Here is a 16,285-nt window from a genome sequence, read left to right as displayed (position 1 = left end):
CAACACCCCCTCACGCAGTTTTAAGGATGCGTGGGCTTGGACAATGCTCACCCCGATTGTCCGTTTTCTTGCTCGCTGCTCCCCTGTGTAAAGCGTGTCTCCTGGTTCCGTATCGGCGATGCAGTATCCACGTCCCAGTTTCGAGGTTCGCTCCGACAGCCGAAGAGCAAGAGGCTCTTGTCGCTCGTGGTGGCTTCGAGAAAGCGCGACAGAGAGAGAGAAAATGGCAAAGCTGCCTTCTCTATATCCCAAAAGTCCACTCTGGTCTGTGTAGTTGCAGCGATGTCTTTTAATCACCTTTCTTTGTCTTCTTTGTCTGGTTTCGTGCCTTTTTGGGCTATTCCCATCTAGGTGCTGGTGTTAATGGCAGATGATGGGCCGTACGTCTCACCTGATCCTGGGTTAATTGGCTTCCCATTAATTTACAATGGCCCTCTTTTGTCCGGTTCCTGCCTTCGGGGCTATCTCATCTAGGTGCTCGTCACTGTATGAGTCACCTAGCCCGGGCCCACGTCTTCCCAGAGATTTCTTTCTGCCCAGAAATTCTCCCATAATTAGTTTGTAGGCCTGGCTGGAATCTCCTGTTCTCCAAACAGGCTGTTGGTGACAATCATTCAAAAAGTCTGAAATGAACTTGGGGCCTGCGTTCGATGCTTACAGTCAAATGAGGATGATTGAGTAGACTAGGCCTATATTCTCTCGAGTTTAGAAGAATGAGAGGTGATCTCATTGAAACATACAAAATTCTTACAGGGCTTGACAGGATAGATGCAGGGAGGATGTTTCCCCTGGCTGGGGAGTCTAGAACCAGGGGTCACCATCTCAGAATAAGGAGCCATTTAGGACTGAGATGAGGAGGAATTTCTTCACTTAGAGGGTGGTGAATCTTTGGAATTCTCTACCCCAGAGGGCTGTGGAGGCTGTCGTTGAGTGTATTCAAGACAGAGATCGATAGATTTTTGGATATTTTTGGATCCGTGATTCAGAGGATATGCTGTTATTAAATAATCACACGGATGCTGTACATTAACAATAAACAGGTCTTTACTGGAGGAGGGTAGTCTCAAGACTGGGGGTACAGAGGCATGCGCAAAGCTTATATACCGGTGTGGTCACTGCCGGTACTACAGTATACAGGAGCTGTAAAAGTAGTTCTGACTTAAAGGCACATACACTACAATTCCTCCCCTTTTAGATTAGTAGTACCCCTAATATTCAAATAACAATTAACATTTCAACATGTACATTAAACAACAAAAGTCCATTTATAGATTCAGTCTTTGGGGCGGCTTCCTGACCCTTTCGGGATAGTGCCTTTCCGGAGGTTCTTGTTCTTGGTGCAGAGGTGATTCTGACCCCTTTTCATTGGGTAGTTCATCGGGTTCCACTGCTACTGGGTCTGAAGTAGATGCTACTGGTATGTCGGGTTCATCCCCAGGTACTCGAGACATGGGGTTGACGCGTTCCTGTGACGCTAAGATCTGATCGACGTGGCGTCTCACAATGTTCTCCCCGACATCCACTGTGTACATTAATGGCCCCTGCCTTGTACATATCGTTCCGGGTTGCCACTTCTCTGTTCGATAATCATGGGCCAAGACTGGTTGCCCTACATTGAAGCTCCTTGTCGGCTTCTCGTTGATGTGCTGGAATTGTTTGTCCTCAACATTTCTTCGCATATTTGGTCTGAGCAAGTCCAGACGAGATCTCAACCTTCGGTTAAAGAACATCATGGCCGGGGTCTGGTTGGTAACTGCATGTGTCGCGTTTCGGTAGGCTAATAAGAAATTGTCCATCTTATGCTGTAGTGAAATTTCATCGTCGCACATGGCCTTTATCGCCTTCTTAAAGGTTTGTACGAACCTCTCAGCCAATCCATTTGTGGCTGGATGATACGGGGCGGATGTGTAATGCCTTACCCCATTCCTTCTCATAAATTTTTGGAACTCGTCAGACACAAACTGTGGTCCATTATCAGAGCAAATCTGCTCTGGCAAACCGTTTCTGGCAAATATGGTCCGTAGGACTGCAATTGTTTTCTCTGTAGTGGTTGAAGACATTTTTATCACCTCAGGCCACTTTGAATGAGCATCCACTGCTATTAAGAAAATTGAGTCCATGAATGGACCAGCGAAATCAATATGCACCCGTTGCCATGGAGAGGAGGGCCACTCCCATGGGTGTAGAGGGGCATGTGATGGTGCATTTTGGACCTTCTGGCATCCTAAGCAGCTCTTAGTTAGGTCTTCGATTTGTTGATCGATTCCCGGCCACCACACATAAGCCCTAGGCTTTTCATTTTCACTCCCCCCAGATGACCTTCATGTAGCTCATTTAACACTCTCTCCCTTAACTTGGGTGGAATCACCACTCTGGATCCACACATCACTGTCCCCTGGCATACTGACAGCTGTTCTCTTCTGGATGAGAATGCTGGCAACAGTGAGTCGCCATGTGTTGGCCATCCCCTCACCGTCAATTCATATACCCGCGACAGCGTCGGATCATTTCGGGTCTCCTCTATATCCGCGTTTGTTACTGGCAATCGTTCAATTATTGACGAATAAAATATCTCGATAGGGTCCACTGCTGGTGCTTCCTCCACAGTAGGCAGTGGCAGGCGCGATAGCCCATCAGCGTTCCCATGCTGTTTCGTGCCTTTATATTCTATTTCATATTGATTCACCCCTAGAAACAGGGACCATCTTTGTAACCGCTGTGCAGTCATCACTGGAACGCCCTTCTTAGGATTAAAGATGGAGACAAGTGGTTGGTGGTCAGTCAGCAAGGTGAACTTCTGCCCATGCAGATGGTGATTGAATTTTTTTACTCCCCATACTAGGCTGAGGGCCTCCCTGTCAATCTGGGTGTAGTTGCGCTCGGCTGAGGTTAGTGACCGAGACGCAAAGGCTACTGGCCTCTCCAACCCGTCTGGGAATTTGTGCAACAGCACCGCTCCAATACCATAGGGTGATGCATCACATGCCAAACGAATTGGTAGTGCTGGGTTGAAATGGGCCAACACCTCTTTTGATGTGATCAATTCATTACACTTCTGGAAAGCTCGTCTACATTCGTCATCCCACTTCCATGGTACCCCTGTTTGCAGTAGGGTGTTCAGTGGGTGTAATACCGTAGACAAATTTGGTAAGAACTTGTGGTAGTAGTTTACCAGCCCGAGGAACGACCTCAGTTGTGACACATTTTCCGGTGCTGGAGCCTTGACTACTGCCTCAATCTTGTCAGGGGACTTATGTAACCCCTCTTCATCGATGACGTGGCCACAATACGAGATCTGTTTCTGGAAAAACTCGCACTTGTGGCGATTAGCTCGTAGCCCATACTCCTTTAATCTGGTGAGCACCTTCTCCAAGTTGGCGAGGTGATCACCGTCATTTTCGCCCGTGACCAAGATGTCGTCCAAATAACACTGGGTCCCTGGAATCCCTTGCAGGACCTGATCCATCGCCCTTTGCCAGATAGCCGGAGCCGAGGCTACTCCAAACATCAGCCGGTTGTATTGATAGAGACCTTTTATGAGTGTTGATCGTAAGGTATTGTTTCGAAGCTTCTTCTACCTCCATTTGCAAGTATGCCTGGGCTAGATCAATTTTGGTGAAGCGTTTACCTCCAGATAGCGAGGTGAAAATATCCTCAATTCGTGGAAGCGGATATTGTACCGTGTGAAGGACTGGGTTCACTGTCACCTTAAAATCCCCACAGATGCGGACCTTCTTTGGTTCCCCAGGCGTATTACTCAACGACTTCTTCATTACAGGAACGATGGGTGTAGCCCACTCGCTCCAGTCCACTTTGGACAGTACTCCTGAACGTTCCAACCCTTCCAGCTCTGCTTCAACAGCTGGTCTGATCGCATAAGGCACTGGTCTGGCCTTCAGAAACTTTGGGCTTGCATTTTCCTCTATTTTAATCGTTGCTGTTATTCCTTTTAGTGTTCCTAGTCCCTCCTGGAACACTTCTTTTGCGTCAGTTAGCATTTTTTACCGTCGTCCAGGTGTGACGTTGTCATCCTTTTTGGCCTCAACCTTCAGTGCCTGTATGGAATGCCAATCTAATTGTATCTTCCGGATCCATTCACGTCCTAGCAGTGGTGGTCCTCCATCTGGCAGTACATATATATCCATTTTAGGTATTTCCTGGCCTTTATATGTCACTTTCACCCTTATTTTTCCTTTGGGGTAGACTTTTTGCCCCGTATACGTCTTCAAGACAATCACTGTAGCTTTCAAGGGTATGTGTGAAAATAGCCGCTTGTAGTCTCTTTGATTTATGACTGTTAGAGCTGACCCTGTGTCCAATTCCATTTTCACTTGGACTCCGTCTATCTTGAGTGTAACCCAGATAGTCTGGTGATCCTCCATTTCGGTTACCTTATGTAGTTTCAGACAACCCAGCTCCTTGCTTCCGGAGTCTGTGTCACTTTTCTGTTCGTCTGAACCACTGTCCATCACCTGGTGTACCTTTTTGTACTTCTCCTGTGGAGATTTCTTACTGTTGGTTTTCTTCCCAGACCTGCAGACTCTTGCTATGTGTCCTGCTTTCCCACACTGTCTGCACACTTGGTCCTTGAACCAACAATCTTTCTGGTCATGTGTTGTTCTGCCGCAGCGATAGCACTTCCCTGTTCCATAGGACATTTCATTGGTGCCATATTCTTGCGGTCTCTGTTGTATCTCTGCAGCGCCCCTTGCGGCTGCTTCGTGTGATACTGCCATACTGAAAGCTTTGTCCAGCGTAAGATCCTTTTCTGATAGAAGCCGTTTCTGGGTTCCTTCACTTTGTAGCCCACACACAAACTTGTCCCTTAACGTATCTGCTAGTCCCGCTCCAAACTGGCAGTGTTTCGATAGCTTGCACAGTTCCGTTAGGTACTCAGCATTGCTTTCGTCTTTGTGTTGGTTCCTTTTATGGAACTTAAATCGTTCTGCTATCAGCAGCGGTGTGGGGTTTAAGTGGTCCTGTAGGATTTCTACTATGCTTTCAAAATTCTTGTTTACCGGCTTCTCTGGGGTTATTAGATTTTGCAGTAACCCATAAGTTTTTGCACCCATGGAATTTAACAGAACCAGTGCTTTATTAGCATCTGGCACTTCATTCACCCTGCAGTACACCTCAATACGTTCCACATATGTTGCCCAATCTTCGACTTCATTGTCGAACGTAAAGATACTGCCACTCTTCGGCATCCTTGGGTGTGAGTTAACTGTCAAAAATGGCGCCTCCCGCGCTTCCCCTTCTTCTCCGCTGGCACAATATGGCGTCTCCTGCACTTTCCTTCCTTCCCGTGCTCGCCCTTCTTCTCCGCTGCAGCTTCTAAAAATGGCGTCTCCCACGCTCTTCCTTCTCCGCGGCTCAATGGTGTCTCCCACGCTCCCCTTTCTTCACCCCGCAGACCCTGTTCAGCCCGTTCAGCTCTGCGCGTTCTTCTTTTTATATTTTTTGACGCCGCTCAGTCTAGAACCCGACTGTTTCTTTACCCTCTCTCTCTCCGGTTTGTTTTCTTTTTCTCGACGCCGCTCGGTGTTCAATCCCCGACTGTGCCCTGCGCTCTTCACCCTCTGTCTTACCCCGTCGACACTGCTCGGCTTTCTCTCTGCCGTCGGTCGGCTCCAGCCGCCGCTGCTCGGGAAGGGTCTGCGCTGGACCTGTCGTCGGTCTCTTGCTGCTCGTCGTGGCTGGGGAACCAAGCCCGGCTCTCCACAGCCTCCCCTGCAAAGTTCAATCTCTGCCTGACGGCTGGGCGGTTGCTCGTGGTCGACGCCCGTGTTCCTGGGCTCGACTTTTTTTTTAATGTTGCAGGTAGATTCGAATCGACACTTGACGCCACTGTTGGATCCGTGATTCAGAGGATATGCTGTTATTAAATAATCACACGGATGCTGTACATTAACAATAAACAGGTCTTTACTGGAGGAGGGTAGTCTCAAGACTGGGGGTACAGAGGCATGCGCAAAGCTTATATACTGGTGTGGTCACTGCCGGTACTACAGTATACAGGAGCTGTAAAAGTAGTTCTGACTTAAAGGCACATACACTACAGATATTAAGGGAATCAAGGGATACGGGGATAGTGCAGGAAAGGGGAGGTGAGGTAGAAGAACAGCCATGATCTTATTGAATGGCGGAGCAGGCTCGAGGGGCCAAATGGCCTACTCCTCCTATTTCTTATGTAATGTAGGAAATGCAGCAGCCAATTTGCGCATAGCAAGCTCCCACAAACAGCAAAGTGGAATGACCAGATAATCTGTTTTTTAGTGATGTTGGTTGAAGGATAAATATTGGCCAGTATTGCCATGGCATCTTTTATGTCGACCTGAGAGCACAAACGGGGCCTCGGTTTAACGTCTCATCCGAAAGACAGCACCTCCGACAGTGCAGCACCTCCGACAGTGCAGCACTGGAGTGTTAAGTCTGTGAATTATTTAGTTAATTAAGACACAGACTAATGAGTAACAATAAAAACAGGTCTTTACTGGTTGGAGGTAGGGACTATACTGAATACAAGATTACTGCACAGTGCTTATATACCGGTGTGTTCACCCCCGGTATTACGTCTACAGCAGCCTGAGAAAGTAGTACATCTCTTAAGGTGGAACAGGCTTAAGCTCTCTTAAGGTGGAACAGGTTACATACACAACACTCCTCCCTTCTTAGCTTTATAGTCATCCCCCCCATTTAACATAACGTAATAACATATATACATATATAACTTCATGTTTAACGTAACATATCACAGATTCAGTCTCTGCGGAAAACAGTTCACAGATTCAATCTCTGTGGTGTAGTCGGTTCACGTTACTCATTCAATAGTCCTTTCATGGATTTAACAGCTTGAACTTCCGAACTGATTTGGCTCCGTTCGGAGGGACCACGTGTGTGATCTGGTAGAGGTGATAATGGTTCAGATGGGTCATCTTCTGTTTTTACTTTTCCTTTTCTGCTTCTTGGAGACTCTCTGGGCTCCATTGTCAGCTGCCACAGCTGCCAGCTGCATGCGCAGTTCCTCCTTCTCTTCCTCCTGTTTCCGTCGTAGAGCCAGCTTCTCCCGATGTTCCGTAGACTTTTGGTGCTCCTCCATGATTTCTGCACTTTGGGAGTCGAAGTTACAAGCTGGGCAGGACAGGACATCGTAATATTCAGTGTCGTCCACCAGGTCATGGGAATATTCGGTGTCGTCCTGAGCTAGACCAGCGAGAGGGTCGTCTATTTCCTCCATACCCAGCTGGACGTTAGCCAGCTCTTGTTCCAAATCCAGACATCTTTCCTGAAGAGACTTCTTCATGTGTACCTCTGCATCCAGCTTTTTCTGGGCTTTCAGCAAGTCGTTTACTAGTGACCTCATTTGTGATTTTAATACTTCAACTTCCTTTGGAGATTGATTGATCGGACTATGCAATCCCTCTACTGGAGCAGCTGTTTCAGCGGTCTGTTGTTCTACATTGACGTGAGTCAGCGTACTTTTGGCATCCAATGGCTGCTCTGTTGCAGTCGTTTCAGTCTGTGTCGTCACATCAGCCATCTCAATGACTTTTGAGAGCTCCGAACCCTTTTCCTTTGAAGATCGCAGCTCGTGTTCAAGTTTTTCCCATTTCAGAGTCTTGTCCCTCAGCATATGAAGGAGTTGGCTGACCGTTAACTCTTCTGACACCAGATTATGGCACGCACCTTCAGAACCTGAATCAGCTTTGATTCGTTCGGCCTCCTCGCGCAGATGGTTGGTGTGCTCCTGCTTCATTTTCTCCATCAGTTGCTTCTGTTGACTTTCCAGATTCTCCCACTCTGTAACAAAGAACTTTTTTATTTCATTCATCTCTTGCTCAAAACGGCGAATCATTTGTTCTAATTGCTGTTGTAGTTTGAAATGGAGTTGAGTTCGAGCCCAGTGTCCCTCAAAAATGTGCATATCAGTAGACTTGACAGACTCAGAATTCTCTGTTAAACTATGTTGTTGTTGCTCAGTGGAATTCTGTGCTGAAACTTTGTCTTTTGCACATGGGTTGGTCTTACCATCATCAGTTCTAGAGTCTGGGCTGATTATCTGCACCGAGTTCTCACTCTTTATGGCTTTTAGCGAATGCCAGTCCATATTTATGTTTCTAAACCACTCCTGGCCTAGTAGTGGTGGACCTCCCTCCGGTAGCACATATAAGTCCATTATTTGACTTCCTTCGCCCTTGTTGGCCACTGCAACCTTTATTGTCCCGATGGGGTACACTCTCTGCCCCGTGTAGGTTGTCAATATAATCTCCGTATCCTGTAGGGGAATATGTTGGAATAACCTTCTGTAATCTTTCTTATTCATGACCGACAATGCCGATCCAGTGTCCAATTCCATTTTTACTTGGACTCCTTCTATCTGAAGAGTAACCCAAATTGTCTGGAGGTCTGCACCCTTACCAACGTTGAGTACCCTTAAGCTAGCCAGTTCAATACTGCTTAAGCCAGCCAGTTCATTACTGCTAGCGTCTGAATCGGACTCCTGTTCGGCCACCTTGTGTACTTTTGCGTATTTTCCTTGCGGTGACTTCTTGTTGCTGGTCTTCTTCCCTGACCTGCATACTCTAGCTATGTGTCCAAGCCTACCACAAGTTCTACATTCTTGGTTTTTAAACCAACACTGGTTCTGATCATGCGTTGTCTTTCCACAATGATAACATTTGCCAGAACTCACACCCAATTTGTGTGCACTGAGCTCCGGTGACCGTAGCTGCATTACTGCCGTGCCTCTCGCTGCGGCTTCGTGTGCTGCTGCCATAGTGACCGCCTTCTCAAGCGTCAGCTCATTCTCCTCGAGCAGTCGCTTTTGTGTATCCTGTTTAAATAAACCACACACAAATTTGTCTCGTAGTGCATCTGTCAGTCCCGTTCCAAACTGGCAATATTTCGCTAATTTACGCAATTCCAGCAAATATTCAGCATTGCTTTCATGCTGTAGCTGCCTTCTGTCATAAAATTTAAATCGTTCCGCTAGCATCAGCGGCGTGGGGTTTAGATGATCTTTCAGGACAGTAACAATCTCATCGAACGTCTTATCCGCCGGTTCATCTGGTGATAACAGGTGTTTCAATTGCCCGTATGTCTTCGCACCCATTAAATTTAATAATGTTAGAGCTTTATCTTGGTCACGAATTTTATTGGCCTTACAATAATTTTTTACTCTTTCAACATATATGGCCCAATCTTCGAGGTCACTATCAAAGGTGCTAATATTCCCGTGTTTAGGCATTGTAGATTTGCAATTTCTCAGATTTTCTTTTCTTTACTTGTTATCAAAGATGGCGGCTTCCCGCTCTTGCCGTCGTCCTCCGCCCACAAAATGGCGGTTTTCCCGCGCTTGGTGGTCTTCACCCGTCCCCCGACGCCGTCTCCCTTCAGCCCCCGAGTGCGGCCCTTATCATCGCCCGAGTGCGGCCCTTATCAGCGGATGCGATCGATGGCCCGGCTGCGCCTCACACTTGAAAGCGGCCCGGCCCTTATCAGTGCTTGCGATCGATGGCCCGGCTGCGCCTCGCACTCCAAAGCCCTTATCTCCCGATCGCGATCGATGGCCCGCGCTGTGCACCGCGGCTCTCGCGCCTTCAGTTTCTGCAGCCGCTGCCCTTTCAGCCCGAGTGCGGCCCTTATCGGTGGTTGCGATCGATGGCCCGGCTGCACCCCTCACTTCAAAGCGGCCCGGCCCTTGTCTGCCGATCGCTATCGCCCTGTACCTCTGTCTTCCCCAGCCCTGTCTTCTACTCCGGTTCACAAGCTGATGGAGGCTTCAGGGTCCTAATGCCTGTCGCTTCCAGTGGGGTGGTGTGGTTTGAAACCTCTCTTCAACCGCCGTGGAATAACTGCCGCAGGGTAAGAACCTGACTCGTCGCCAGTGTTAAGTCTGTGAATTATTTAGTTAATTAAGACACAGACTAATGAGTAACAATAAAAACAGGTCTTTACTGGTTGGAGGTAGGGACTATACTGAATACAAGATTACTGCACAGTGCTTATATACCGGTGTGTTCACCCCCGGTATTACGTCTACAGCAGCCTGAGAAAGTAGTACATCTCTTAAGGTGGAACAGGCTTAAGCTCTCTTAAGGTGGAACAGGTTACATACACAACATGGAGTATCAGCCTAGATTTTTGTATTCAAGTCTGTGGAGCGGGTCTTGAACCCACAACCTCCTGACTCAGGCGAGTGTGCTAACCACTGAGCCACGACTGAAACAAATCCACGTTGATTTAATCAAAAGCATCCCAGTAGGTTCAGAGGGAGTCGTGTGCTAATGCTTTCAAGTTGTGCAATGTGATATTAGAATGAATGCTAACGTTACAAGGATAAAATGACTTGAACCATAGTGAAGTACAGAACCAGATGAGAATTGTGGTTCATTTACAAGCCTCCAAATTTGAAAACTAGTACTTGCTGTTCAACTTTGTATTCGCAATAAACAGCTCAAATATAATTGAATCCAAAATAAATGAGGGGAGGGATTGGATTATGAGGAATGATTATGTAAATTAGGCACGTTCTCACCAGAAGAGAGCAGGTTGAAAGGTGATCTGATTGCTGTTTTTAGCATTCTAAAAGGACTAAATAATATAGCCCATGACCAGCTGTTCCACCTTGTCCACAATAGTAGAACCAGAGGACACGGCCTGTGCTTGAAGGGAGGTAAATTCAAATCTCATCTGCGGAAACAATGGGCCGAATTTTAACTGCCCCCGCCTGGTGGAAACTGTTCCGGGGTGGGGGGGCAGGTGCAGGCAGTTAAAATAACAGGAGTCAGTTACCCCTCTGATCCCGCTTCCTTCCTGCCATGTCCCCATATTAATCTGCCCTTTTGAGCAGGATACCCGCAGGAAGGCAGTGGGGTCCTACTTTAAGTATGTAGATCGGGCTCGACTATGTCATCGCGACCCGAGCTGCAATTTCAAACTGAGGCCTGAGCGGGGGAGGGGCAGTGTCAGGTGTACTGTTGGGCAAAGCCTGCCGGGAGTCAGATCCTGGGCCAGAAGGTAAATTTAAATGTATTTTTCAGGCTGCCTTGTGGGCAAGGAGGGGCAGGAGTGCTCCGAGCCTCACAAGGAAGACTTGGGCCTCCCTTGTGCCGGGCTACCCTCTCCCTTAATCAAGGCGAGATCCCCTCTTCCCCCTGATGGTGGCCAGGCCCATCCCCCCACCATGGCAACCAGGCACCCCCCTCCCCCAAACTCCCCCTGATGGTGACCAGAAGCTCCTCCCCCTTCGATCCCAGCCATACCTTGCACTAACTGCTGGGGACTCTTCCCACGGGTCCCCGGCTGCGGCTTCCTGCCACAAATTCCTGCTCCCGCCCGCCGGCCGGGTGTTGGGCGGGACTCTGCATTCTTTTAATTCAGTGAGGCCCTGCCATTAAGATCGGTAAGTCCTCCAAGTCCCCGGGCTTGCCGGGCTTATTGCCTGCTATTGGGCTCCACTGCACCCTCCCCACCTCCCTGTTAATATCGGAGCTGATATTTCAGTGAGCAAGTGGTCAATTTATGGAACAGGTTCCCGAGAGAGATGGTGGAAGCAGTTAGGATACATTCATTCAAATGCAAATTAGATTGTTTTATTTCCGAAAATAACATTTTGGGATATAGCATATCAGTAATTTGAGACATGATATGGTGAGTGTAGCAAGCTTGAGAAGAACTTTGGTACCCAAAGCTCTCCACCACTGGGGTTTTCCTCACCTCATGTCTGGGTCTGTTGTAGATTCATTGATGGAGATTGATTGCTATGTTTAGTCAACAACTCCATTATTGTATCGTGTGACTGCCCGGATTGTAGAAGGTGAACTCGATGGACCTTGCTCTTTTTATGTTCCACTTCAATTCTGCTTATCCTGGTTTTACTTTCCCCACTTTCCCTTGATCTATTTATCTATTTTAATTTTACTTTTTTATTACTCTCTATCCAATCTAACAGACCTCTCTGTTGTACAATTTCCCCCTTTTACTGTGCATCTGTTATTTCTCTTTTAATTACAAATTTTAACATTTTTACCTGTTCTCGCCCTCCTGCCTCTTGCTCTCCATTTTGGATACTGGAGCAGCTCCCGCCCACCCCCCCCCCCCCCCCCCCACCACAAATGGGCTCTCATTGCCTGGACCCAACTACAAAGGCTGCTTTTCCATACTAGAGCAGGATTTCTTTTCCCAACTTGTTTGTTGTAATGTTTAGCAGCCTCATCGTGCTTGTTGTTCGGATTTGCCAACAGTGGGGTAATTTTGATTTTGTGAGATGGTGCAAAACTTCGAATCAGCAGCTCGCTTTACCTCTCTCCCGATTTTGTCTTCAATGTAAATAAAAATCGTGAGATGTAAAACGTGCTACGGATTGGCTATCACCTGTTTTACACTATCGCACAAAGTCAAAATGATCCCCAGTCAGTGGAAGTTTCTAAATAACATTGTAGAACAGAATATATTCCCACGTTTCCCACCCACCCGTTTATTAAAAAAGACTTCTGTAATTCCTAAAACATTTATAATATGACGGATAGAAACACCACGATCTCCTCACAAATCCAGACTGACTCTTTGATTCAGGCTTTGTCCGTTTTTTTCTACACAGGAATTCCACAACTGCAGCTGCATTTCTGCTTTGACGGCTGGGAATTCCTCGGCCCTTCTGGGGCAGTGCGCAAGAGCAGATGATTGCGAAAGAATATTCGCTTACTACTTGGCGATCACTGTGATCAGTGCTTTTAGTTTTTCCTTCGGGGCGGTTCCCGGATTCATGATATTACTCAGGTAAAGGTTTCCTTTTAACTTAAGAGCGGTCTACAGCCCTTCACAAGATTCAGTCCCCGCTACTTATGCCGACCACGATTATGGCGGGCAGCTGTCTATACCGGGCAATTAACATTAACCATTTTCCATCACCGTAGGAGTCAATTACAAAGGTGCCACTTGCAATGTATTAAGCACCCCAGCTATTTCCAACAATTCAACAAGCCCTTCGAACCTTGTTGCAGTGCGATTACCTTAATTACTTAAGCAAAATACTGCGGATGCTGGAAATCTGAAATAAAAACAGAAAATGCTGGAAATACGCAGCAGGTCAGGCAGCATCATAGAAACATAGAAGATAGGAGCAGGAGCAGGCCATTTGGCCCCTCAAGCCTGTTCCACCATTTAATGAGATCATGGCGGATCATCCAAATTAAGTACCCTGTCCCTGCTTTCTCCCCATATCCCTTGATCCCTTTAGCCTCAAGAAATATATCCAACTCCTTCTTGAATATATTTACTGAATTGGCCTCAACTGCCCTGTGTGCCAGAGAATTGCACAGGTTCACCACTCTCTGGGTGAAGAAATTCCTCCTCATCTCAGTCCTACATGGCTTACCCCTTATCCTTAGACTGTGACCCCTGGTTCTGGACTCCCCCACCATCGGGAACATCCTTCCTGCATCTAGTCTGTCTAGTCCTTTTAGAATTTTATAAGTTTCAATGAGATCCCCTCTTATTCTTCCAAACTCTAGCGAATATAAGTCTAATCGACACAATCTCTCCTCATACGTCATTCCTGCCATCCCAGGTATCAGTCTAGTGAATCTTCGCTGCACTCTCTCCATGGCAAGAACATCCTTCCTCAGATAAGACGACCAAAACTGCACATAATACTCAAGGTGTGGTCTCACCAAGGCCCTGTACAACTGCAGCAAGACATCCTTGCTCCTGTACTCGAATCCTCTCGCTATGAAGGCCAACATACCATTTGCCTTCTTAACCGCCTGCTGCACCTGCATGCTTACCTTCAGCGACTGGTGCACAAGGACACCCAGGTCTCGTTGCACTTCCCCTTTTCCCAATCTATTGCCATTCAGATAATAATCTGTCTTCCTGTTTTTGCCACCGAAGTGGATAACCTCGCATTTATCCACATTGGGCAGATGCATGGCAAATGCAGTATAATCACCCAACCTGTCCAAATCATACTGGAGTTTCTCTGCATCCGCCTCCCAGCACACACGCCCACCCAGCTTTGTGTCATCTGCAAACTTGGAGATATTACACCTAGTTCCCTCGTCTAGATCATTTATATATATATTGTGAATAGCTGGGGTCCAATGACCGATCCCTGCAGTACCCCACTAGTCACTGCCTGCCACTCGGAAAAAGAGCCATTTATTCCAACTCTTTGCTTTCTGTCTGCCAACCAGTTCTCTATCCAAATCGGTACCTTACCCCCAATCCCATGTGCGTTAACTTTGCATGCTAATCTCTTATGCGGGACCTTATCGAAAGCCTTTTGAAAGTCCAAATACACCACATCCACTGGTTCTCCCTTATCTATTCTACCAGTTACATCCTCAAAAAAATCCAGTAGATTAGTCAAGCATGATTTACCTTTTGTAAATCCATGTTGACTTTGTCCGATCCTGTCACTGTTTTCCAAGTGCTCTGCTATTACATCTTTTATAATGCACTCTAGCATTTCCCCCACTACCGATGTCAGGCTTACCGGTCTATAATTCCCCGTTTTCTCTCTACCACCCTTTTTAAATAGTGGGGTTACATTAGCTATCCTCCAATCCATGGGAACTGTTCCAGAGTCTATAGAATTTTGGAAGATGACCAGAAATGCATCTACTATTTCTAGTGCCACTTTCTTAAGTACCCTAGGATGTAGATTATCAGGCCCTGGGGATTTATCGGCCTTCAATCCTGTCAATTTGTCCAACACCATTTCCCTACAAATACTGATTTCTATCAGTTCCTCCCTCTCATTAGACCCTATGTTCCCCGACATCTCTGGGATGTTATTTGTGTCCTCCTTTGTGAAGATAAAACCAAAGTATGTATTTAATTGGTCTGCCATTTCTTTGTTCCCAATTATAAATTCCCCTGATTCTGACTGCAAGGGACCTATGCTTGACTTCACCAATCTTTTTCTCTTCACATACCTATAGAAGCTTTTACAGTCAGTTTTTATGTTCCCTGAAAGCCTACTCTTATAATCTATTTTCCCCCTCTTAATTAATCCCTTTGTCCTCCTTTGCTGAATCCTACACTGCTCCCAATCATCAGGTTTGCTGCATTTTCTGGCTAAATTATATGTCCTCCCCTTGGATCTTATGCTATCCCTAATTTCCCTTGTTAGCCATGGTTGAGTCACCTTTTTTGTTTTTATGCCAAACAGGGATGAACAAATTCTGTAGTTCATCCATGCGATCATTAAATGTTTGCCATTGCCTATCCACCGTCAACCCTTTACGTAACATTCCCCAATCCATCCTAGCCAACTCGCGCCTCATACCATCGTAGTTTCCTTTATTTAAATTCAGGACCCTAGTCTCTGAGTCAACTACTTCACTCTCCATTTTAATGAAGAATTCTACATGTTATGATCGCTCCTCCCCAAGGTTGCTAATTAATCTTTTATCATTACATAATACCCAGTCTAGGATGGCCTGATCTGTAGTTGGTTCCTCGACATATTGGTCCAGGAAAACATCCCGGAGAGCGAAACAGAGTTAATGTTTCAGGTCGATGACCTTGCATCAGAACATTCTGATGAAAGTTCATTAACCTGAAACATTAACTCTGTTTCTCTCTCAACAGCAACAGTAACTTGCATTTATATAGTGCCTTTAACATAGAAAAACCTCCCAAGGCGCTTCACAAGAGCCACATAAGAGACATCAGGGCAGGTGACCAAAAGCTTGGTCAGAGGTAGGTTTTGAGGAGCGCCTTAAAGGAGGAAAGAGAGGCAGAGGGTTTTAGGGAGGGAATTCCAGAGCTTAGAGCATTGGCAGCTGAAGGCAAGGCCACCAATGGTGGAGCGATTGAAATCGGGGATTCAAGTGGCCAGAATTAGAGGAGCGCAGATATGTCGGAGGGTTGTTGGGCTGGGGGAGATTAGAGATGGGGAAGGGTGAGGTCATGGGGTGATTTGAAAACAATGTCGAGTATTTTAAAATCGAGGCGATTGATTAACGGGAGCCAGCGAGGACAGGGGTGATGAGTGAATGAGACTTGGGGGTGGTTTTCATTCAGAAGTCGGAAAGGAGGCGGGACTACAACTTTTGGGGTTGTAGTCCCGCCTCCATTGAGATGCGGCCAATCCACGCGATTTTAACTTGATTGACCTTGTTGAGCCCGCCCCATGGGCTCAGCAGGCCAATTAAGGGCCACCTGGCAACAGGTGACGTCACAGACTGAAATTTCATCTGTCAAGACATTTTGACAGATGAAATATCAGTGTTTCACAGCTGTTTGAAGCTGTCAAACACTGACCGTCTTACTTCTA

General features: G+C 46.8%; 1 protein-coding gene across 1 annotated transcript in view; it reads left to right on the top strand.

The window, feature by feature from the left end:
- LOC147105560 (solute carrier organic anion transporter family member 1C1-like) overlaps nt 1–16,285 on the top strand; it is an 85,024-nt gene that overhangs the window by 48,718 nt on the left and 20,021 nt on the right. Inside the window, exon 11 of the mRNA XM_086010921.1 lies at nt 12,602–12,780. Coding sequence (XP_085867047.1) covers nt 12,602–12,780 — 179 coding nt within the window. The remainder of the gene's footprint in view (nt 1–12,601; nt 12,781–16,285) is intronic.

Source organism: Somniosus microcephalus, chromosome 17 (genome assembly GCF_052327205.1).
Source record: "Somniosus microcephalus isolate GS21.2 chromosome 17, FLI_Smic_1.0, whole genome shotgun sequence".
Classification (NCBI taxonomy): domain Eukaryota; kingdom Metazoa; phylum Chordata; class Chondrichthyes; order Squaliformes; family Somniosidae; genus Somniosus; species Somniosus microcephalus.
This window is presented reverse-complemented; position numbering and strand designations above follow the sequence as displayed.